A 9,303-nucleotide genomic window follows, 5' to 3' on the forward strand; every position below is an offset into this window, starting at 1 on the left:
AATTCATTGGCTTCGCTATAAATGCAAGTTATTTTCACTCTGGTTTGAGGATTGGAACTGTGCAGATTTGATGAATTAGTCTTCCCTATCAATGGTATTTTCTTCTGTTGACAAAAATGGAATACTGCATAGTGGAACATAGGGATATAATTTGGGAAGGAGCACATTGTAAAATTAAGTGATTATGGAATTAGGTCAGGAAATTGGTATTACAGTAAAAGATCAGCTGTGACGTTATGATTATCAGGACAATGCAAATGGTAAAGGACTGCTGTTTTCCCCCAATGGGCAAAGACTACGAGTGTACAGTAGTGATGAATTTAAGAAAATGCATCACTGTTCTCCCTTCTGAATTACAAAGCTTTAAAGACAAACTTTATAATCTTAAATTATATTTTTATTGCAAACAGTTGGACACATCTTACGTTAGTGAACAGTACATTTTATAAATTGTTACATTGTAACATACAGAATTCCACCACTTGTGATGGTTAAATAGCCATGGTATGGCCAAATAATAAGTTTAACAGAATCTTTTATATTTCTAACGTATACTTTTCCAAGGAGACCATTTAAGCAATCCATTTAATAAATAGTAATACTATTAAAAATACAAATGGCAACAGCACTATGCTTTAGCTGGTTGATTGCCATAGAGCTGGATAGTTCAAAATCCAGATGTTCTCCAAATGGGACTTATTATACTAAGGCTCAAATTGAAAGCTTTTTTCCAAAGCTACAGTATTTCCCACACAGACTCCTATATGGGGTGGAAGTATTAAAATCTAGGCAAATTCCTAGAAAGACTGTCACAAATGAGGCTGCTATTGATTTGTATTTTCCATTATCCAATTTCGAACAGACACTGTCTGCATATATACACCAGGCTGATGAGGTCTTCCACAGCCTCTTCCAAAGGAAACAACTCCTGCCAATAACCATGCCTGAGAACCCTCATCTTGGCACAGCAATGGTCCTCCAGAATCTCCCTGGGAAGAAAAGAAAGCAAGGTTGAGGATATGTTACACTTGGAGATCACCATGCAACCCCAACTATCCTTACACATCTCAAACCCAAAGTGTTAGTTCCTTTCCATAGATACTTCGGACCGACAAGCCTTTTCTAGTATTTCTATTCATGCAATTCATTATGTTCATCTTGGATACCGAGTGCCGTCTTACCAGCAAGTGAAAGGAGAAAATGAATCTCACACTACTCAGCTTTTCTTGAACTACACTCCAAAACTGTGCAACTCAGTACCTTAAACTACAAGGGATGCAGATTCAGTTGGCAGTGCCAGCTCAAAACCTATTGAACTAACATCTCATCTCTTCACTAAGATCTGTCTTGCATTTTCATGTTTGCACTTCGAAGTACATTGTATGAAAATTGCTCTATAAATTATTACTACTTCATCTGATACAAGCCTAAGTGGTTATTACACCAGAATTCAGTGCTTTCCAACTGCCCTGTTGGAAATTGTACCCACTGAGATGCAGAATGCAGCAGTTATTTTGAAAAGGGTTGCACGTGGGATTTTTGAGTTTTTGTATAATCACAAGGATAAATTAGCTCTGCTTTAGAAAGCTACAGAAAAACAGCTAAAATGACTGCACTAATCTTAAAAGAACAATTGCTCGTCTCCAATTCTTGGATATACCCAGTGAGTAGTAAATGCACAGAAGGGCATGCACACCTTTCCTTGCTAAAGGATTTAGTGAAGGAGACAGAATGAAAATGTCACATGTCAATTCCAAAAAGATGAGTGGAAAGCAATCTGTTCAAACTAGCTCCCTACAGTTTGAGCAATGTATTTATAAACAAGCTGCACCATTTCAGTCACTCTGGAATTCTACCATCGATTAAGCCAGCTCCAACATTACAGCCAAGCTATCAGACCCTAATGAAATTGCCACAATTTTAATGATGAGAACTTGATTACTCCACAGTATCCCCATTCATTCACCTGCAAAAGCTTGGTCTAATACTGAGTTACCATTTCATGGCAAGTGATTAGATATAATTAACCTGAAGAGCATGGCATCCCACAGAAAAAAACTAATCAAATAACTCCATACCTGACATGCATCTCTTCCACCTTCAGCCACCCCCGCACAGATCATCTGTTCAGTTATGTTGGGCAGGTAATGCCGACATCGGCTGTTGCTGAAAACTTCCACTTCAGTCTTCAAAAGACTTCCACTGTCCTCTCCTATTGGCAATGAACAGCACAAAGTTAATATGCAGTCCAAAACAATGGCAACATACGTGAAGTGTCAGTCACCCCTATGCTGCATCACAACACCCTAGATAAATGGCCAAGCATTTTAAACAATCTGCAATTTAAACAATTTTAAAAATCCAAATGATCTTGCCAGAAAGTTACTTCCCTTAAATATCAGCAATTTTTAAAAAAACTATTCTTTCCAAGCTTGGCTTGTTCTTGTTTTAAACCCAAGACCTATACTACCAGAACAGATCATGTAAAAGCTCATCTTAGGTAACCTATGGAAGATGGCTAATTCAACAAGTCTGACCCGTACCATTTTCACTTGTTTTTCCCCATCCGACGGTTGTACAATTTCTGCCAGAAATGGATGTTGTGGCTGCAGGTAGACAAGCTGGTTGGACAAAGTCAGTGTATTCAACTGGCTGTGACAGCTGTAACAGGGCAACGTCATAATTAAAGGACGATGTTGCCTCGGGGTGAACGACCATCTTTGAAATTTTTCGTTTCTGTACACTGCTTGTTGGCTGAGCCAAGAAATTGATTCCAAGCACTGCAGTCCAGTTCTGTATATCACTAGAATTTAGAGGGAAAGCAAATGTTAGTCTGTGACGATTAAACACAAGGCCTCGCGTATCCATCTTTGAATCAATTAAACATTTCCTTAAAATGCAATTAGAATATTTACTAAAGTATTTGCACAAAGTACTTAATTGGCAGAGTGTGGCACTTTATATTACACATCTGAAACAGGTTGCCTTCAATATATAATTAAATGTAGCAACAATACAGACATCTCTGCTTCCATGCAATTACAATTTACAGTGCAAGGCAAAACAATACTTTACAATAGCTTGCCGTGGGGGAACGTTGCATTTACCTGTCATTGACACAATGTGCAGCTGTTAAAATCCACCTACACGAGATAAGTGTTGCTCCACAGACGTGTCGGTTGTTCAACTGTATACTGGCTACAAAAGGCCACTCGCCACCATAGGTCTTCAGTCCACCTACAATTCTCTCAGATCGAGTTTTCTGTTGACCACAACCTGTTCAAAGGAAAAAAAAGTAGATTAATATGCCAAGCCATCAAAGATTTGCCCTCTTGATCTGTTAAAATCACAATTCAAAAGCTTTGATTCACTTCCTTATCAGGAACTTAACTTTTTCACAAGATGCCAAAACAAAGTACAGTACACGCTAGTTAACTGGGCCATCTGCTAACCAGGGCAGCCGGTTATTTGGGACAACTCTTAAAGAGCAAAAACAAATCAAGAAAAAAGCTGGGATTCCCCTGTTTATTTGGGACACTATGTTGCTTAATTGGGACAGAAGAAAATGTGCAAACAGTTTCTAACTAGAATCAGTCATGTGAACTTGTGTGGCTGTTAGACAACACTGTGCTGACAGCAAACAGTTTTTAAAAAACTTTCAGTTGTATGTGTTTGTGTTCAAAAAGTAGTGACTTTGGTCACTGATAGTTCACAAGAAATAAAGCAGTAAGGCAATCTGAATGCTTGAAACAGCAGTGAGAAAACAGTTCCAGACTTAAGATGCCAGAAGTGGCCAGGAGTGAAAATGAAACAATTTCACTACTTCAGTCAGTTAGGGACTCTGAAGAATGTGAAGGTATCGATGATAATCTTGAATGTTACACTGAAAACGAAGATTAAAGGATGTAATTGTCAAAAGCATTATATGAAGGCAGTCCATTATCTGCACTAGGTGTCAGTGCTGACCTTGTTCACTTACACAGCATACTCGAGATGAATTCCTCCTTTGCTAACTATTAGGAACTGAGTTTCATAGTACTGTAGTAGCATCAGTGGTGTTTCAATTTGTCCTGCATTTTATTTAATTATACAAGTTCTTTCTCAGTTAAATGGTAGCTTGACTTTTTTTTTATATATATTTCCATGAAACTTCAGCTAATTGGGACAGCCACCTCGTTGGGCCAAAGTATACCTGTCCCAATTAACTGGAATCCACTGTATTCCCATGACCCAGCCTGATTAACTCCACCATGGATGATCCCAAGTCCAGCTGCAGAAGGAGATGGGGCTAGCAACCCCATCCCGTAATAACCCAGAGCTACAGAATTGCCAACAGAAACTCCAAAGGCCTCATCCCTGAGAAAGGACGCATCTTTGCCGAGAAGATGCATGGCGAAACCACAAGCCCATGGAAGCCAGGAAGATGGAGATGATTAGGACGCAGTCTGTGCAAGCCAAGCACTAAAGAGGACTCCCCAGGGAAAGTGGAAGAGAGACTGGCCAAAGGATACCTGGTGATGCGACCCTGAAGCTGAAATCAAGAAGATGGACTACACCTGGGGACAACTTGAAGACTACAGAAGACTGGTGAGCTGCTGTTGGTAGACTATGCCCCAATAAGGGGTGAAGGGCTTAATTAACTAATCCACTTGGGCTTTTGTGTTCAAGTACACTGAGTACCAACTACATTTTCTCCTATTACTTCAGAGAACATCACCACTGAACATACTATAATCTGTATTCTACCATTTCGGGTTTTAATCTGGTAAATTTCTACAGTTCAGCTTTATCACCCTTCTACACGCTTTGCAAAAAAAGCCATTGCATTGAAAAATCAGTTGATACAGAAGTAAATCTAGATTATGAGTATTCAGTATCGTTGTGTACAGAACCTTGAATCCAAAGCTATTCGAGTTGCTTTTCAAGTTAAAGCCTCCAGAGGCAGTTTATTTTGAGTCTCATTTCAAATAATAGCAGCAGGACTATAATAATAGCAGATTTTCTCAATGATTCATTCATTAGGCAATCTAAGAATAATGTGCAGCCAGACAGCACTGTGGCACAGCGACTGCCTCACGACTCCAGTAACCCTGGTTCATTCGAACTTCTGGTGCAATATGGTGTTCTCACTCTTTTCCTGACAACATTGTTGTGGTTTAGGTGCTCTGATGTTTCCTGCTCCTCATCCACCCTCACTTCTCCCTCCCCACTCTCAATTCAAGAACACAAGGGACTGAGGTTCCTTGCCTAAAACGAGGCCAATTTATAGTGGCCAAAGGGCACAATCTGGAAAGGAGGTGATGGAAATGTGGGAAGAATAAGAGTTCAGCATAAAGTTGTTGGGTAGTGAGTACTGAAGACTGAAAGGTCCACCTGCATTCATATTACTTACCACAGGCAGCGTAATCTGATGTTCTGCAAGCCTCATTTTCCATGCATTTGTGAGAGAAGTAAAAGACTGTAATATAGAACATTTACAAAGTTACTATACATCGCCAACCAACATTAACACATCTGCACTTATTAAACAAAACTCGAGTCAGTTTAATTATATTTGGCCCAATGATAGAAACTCAAAGTGAGATATTCATCATGTTTCATTTACACTCATTTCGACAGAGTTCGTTTCCTAGATAAGATGCTCCTGCATCTATCTATCCCTTCACCAGAAGGTGGCTGGTTATATTACAGGAGACATTTGGCTAGATCATATCACTAAATTAGTCCAATTCAATGCTCACTCTATTGAACTGAAAGCAAGCGCAAACCTTCCATTCAGCTGAGTAGCATGTCAAGCGCGCAGTTTTCGAGAGACCCAACACCCGCAAATTTGCATCAAGATCCCAAAGTTACATCAAAAGCACAAGAACAAAGAGCCGCAAATCAAAATTGACATATACTTCAATAGTCTTTAGGAAGCGTTAGCATGGAAAGAATCTAACACGTCGAGAGGGATGCAGCCCCCTTATCAGAACTATTACGAAAGGCATAGTTTGAAAGAAGTTTAGCACAAACACGGGATTCTACAGAAGCTGCCAATCTTGAGCAACACACAAAATGCCACAGCAACTCAGCAAGTAAGGCACGTTTGACTGGCTGAGTTCCTCCAGAATTCTGTGCGTGTTTGAAAGAAGCTTAACGTTTCATTTACAGACACAAACCGCCTATGGAATAATCAACTTCCTGAGAATTAAAACAATCACTGTCAGGCAAGAGAGATTAATTTAGAAATTCAAATCAAACTAGTTGCCGACAATTAAAATGCAAAACCTCTCACCTAATATAAAAGCAGTCAGTGCTGCAGCTATTAAGACAAACAGCGTGGTTGTTGTTATTGCTAGTATCTTTAAAAGTCTGTCCGTCGGTATCCGAGTCTTCACTTCTTCGGTCTTGGCCGATTCTACATTCACGTTGCTCATTTTGACCACTGGAGCGCAGGTCCTCTGCTTACTCTCGGATAGCAACCACCTGGGAGGAATGAAGACGACGCGCCAACCGGCCGCAACTTATCCAGATGGGCGCGTGACGTCATCTGCCCCCAGGTAGGAGCCGATGCGTAATTTTCCGTGTCCCGATGCGGCCATCTGCCGTTAACCGACTTTCATTGGCGAGCTCGCGAAACAAGTACAAGCAGGTCCGACAAGTGGGATGAATTTGTTGGTACGTGCGGGAAGTTGACGAGCGCGCTGTTTCGTTAATGAGTTAAACGGCCTGACCAAAGTGTAAAAAAAGGGCTTCTTTCCCCCCGCTCTTTCAGCTGTCTGAACTCCAGGAGGAAATAGAATCCTTTCTTTTGCATTTGTTAATGATTGTGGGAGGTTGAAAACTGGAGGAACGATGATGAGTTGAGGAAGAACTTCTGAGTGGGTGGGGTAGGTGACAGAGATGGAATTTGCAGCCCTGCTTCGGTCCGGGTCGACCGTGCATATCGTTGGGTGTGGTACGATATGGAGAGCAATTTATTGCCCTTCCCCTCTCCACGCAGCTGATGAATCCAACGGAACTGCAGGGACCGATACGGCGCAGGAGTTCGGGTATATCGCAATACTCACGTGCTGAACCCCGCAGTCTGCATGAAGACATCAGTCACAGTTCGACTTCCCTCGAACGAACTGGCTAACACAGGACTATTGGTACTTACTCCTTGGAGCCATTCATTTGGACAAAAACTTGCACAATGGCGTCTCTCCTTCAAATGGCATTGGGCGATTATCTTCCCTTCTGCCCCACTTCACAGCTCCTGCTAAAAGACACAAACCAGATTACTGTCCTTCAGAAATCTCATCCCACACAGCTCTCTACTGGGCAGAAAGTTACCACACGTACCCAGACAGATCTGATTGGTTGGCACAACGTTCTTAAGTTGGGCAACATGGCTTCTTGTCTTTAGTGGAAGCCAAAACATTCATTCTAACAGGACACAGAAAACTGCTAAAATAAAAATTCCTCACAGCAAAGTAGTAGAAATTGCACGGCAAATGAAATTAGTTTAAAAGGTAATTATTATTACAGGAAACACAACAAAGGCCAGAAACTGTAATGTGACTGTGACCAAGTAATCTGTTTAGCGAGGTTGGATCTTTGACTGTTAGACTCTCCTCCCTCCCTTTCATCCTGAACTCAGTGCCCACCAGGGCTGTGTGCTCTGCTCGCACATGATTGCACTGTCAAGCACCTAAGTAATCACATTGTAAAGTTCACTGATGAGGAAAAAAGTCAGGTTTAATATCACTGGCATGCCTCATGAAATGACAGGACACCAACAATGATGAGATGGCCTACTCATCAATATGCATTATGAAGGACCCCACACACCCCTCATACAAACTCCTCTCCCTCCTGCCATCTGGGAAAAGGCACCGGAGCATTTGGGCTCTCACGACCAGACTATGTAACAGTTTCTTCCCCCAAGCTATCAGATTCCTCAATACCCGAAGCCTGGTCTGGCACCAACTTAGTGCCCTCTACTGTGCCTATTGTCTTGTTTATAAATTATTGTAATGCCTGCACTGTTTTGTGCTCTTTATGCAGTCCTGGGTAAGTCTGAGTCTAGTGCAGTTTTTTGTTCTGTGTTTTTTTACATAGTTCAGTCTAGTTTTTGTACTGTTTCATGTGGCACCATGGTCCTGAAAAACGTTGTCTTGTTTTTACGGAGTACTGTGTCAGCAGTTATGGTCAAAATGACAATAAAAAGTGTCTTGACTTGACTTGAAAAGAGGTAGAGGAGTCCGAGGCTAAGTGCCACACAGATAACCTCTTCGTCAACGTTAGCATTGACCAAGGAGATGGTTTTCGCCTTCGTGAGAACTCACAAAACTCACATCCCTCTTTACATCGGTGGCACAGCAGTGGAAACTGTAAGCTGTTTCAAGCTCTTGGGAGTGCACATCACACACAACCTCTCATGGTCCCAGAACACATCCCACACTATCAAGAAAGCTCGTCAATGCCTCTGTTTTCTGAGGAGGCTGGACTGAGCTACTGCACATCAATACTCACAATCTTCTACAGAGTATCCTAACTGGATGCTTCACTGCGTGGTGGCAGATAGGAAGGCTCTACAACAGGTGGTTAAACCTGCCCATCGCGTCACCAGCGCAAGCCTACCCACCATCAAAGACATAGAGAACAGAAAGGTGTGGGAAACAATCCACCGATATCATGAATGATCCCACGCACTCTACTCATGGACTCCCATCAGGGAAAGGCTACGTAGCATTCACACCAGGACCACTAGACTCAAAAACATTTGCTTTCCCCAAGCAGTAAAGGTGATCAACACCTCCACCCACTAAACCTCATTCCACACGCCCCACCATTTCCTATTAGAATCATCGTATATCCAGGCACTCCTGCCCCAACTGTCACTTTATGTGCATACTATCTGTTTTTTATGAGTTATTTTGTGTATTTACATTTATTGTGGTTTTACAGTGTTCTTTAACTTAGTGTGTGTTTTTTTTCTGTGCTGCATTAGATCTGGAGTAATGATTATTTTGTTTTCCTTTACACTAGTGTACTGGAAATGACGCTAAACATCTTGAAGCTTGATGAGTCAGAATAAAGAACAAACAGGCTGTTCCTTTCTTTATTTTATTCAGTAATAATTAGCTAATACCTCTTCCAGAAGGCAGCACCCCTGGAGCATTTTATAGAAATGTTGACTGACTTTTTATTTTTCAGTCTCTTGTCAGGGCTTCGGACTTAATTGTGACTGAGGTCATGACTCACGGTTGGGATTTGATCTAGAGAACAATGTTAAGGAACAGGCAAAATGGCTTGAATGGTATGTTGGAAATAAGT

The 9,303-nt window shown here is 41.4% G+C and overlaps 1 protein-coding gene and 1 long non-coding RNA gene across 2 annotated transcripts; one reads left to right on the forward strand and one right to left on the reverse strand.

Annotated features, from left to right (window-relative positions):
* Nucleotides 1-300: 300 nt before the first annotated feature.
* LOC132404659 (transmembrane protease serine 9-like) lies at nt 301-6,992 on the reverse strand. Its single transcript, XM_059988979.1, has 6 exons — nt 6,278-6,992; nt 5,393-5,458; nt 3,108-3,276; nt 2,544-2,803; nt 2,079-2,212; nt 301-989 (listed from the first exon to the last, which is right to left on the reverse strand). Exons 1-6 carry the CDS (start codon nt 6,417-6,419, stop codon nt 825-827), a joined length of 936 nt encoding a protein of 311 aa, XP_059844962.1. The 5' UTR covers nt 6,420-6,992; the 3' UTR covers nt 301-824.
* Nucleotides 6,462-7,686, forward strand: LOC132404661 (uncharacterized). Its single transcript, XR_009515638.1, has 2 exons — nt 6,462-6,542; nt 6,986-7,686. It is a non-coding gene; the product is annotated as an uncharacterized LOC132404661 (long non-coding RNA).
* Nucleotides 7,687-9,303: the final 1,617 nt, after the last annotated feature.

The sequence above is a fragment of the Hypanus sabinus genome, chromosome 14 (assembly GCF_030144855.1).
Source record: "Hypanus sabinus isolate sHypSab1 chromosome 14, sHypSab1.hap1, whole genome shotgun sequence".
Classification (NCBI taxonomy): domain Eukaryota; kingdom Metazoa; phylum Chordata; class Chondrichthyes; order Myliobatiformes; family Dasyatidae; genus Hypanus; species Hypanus sabinus.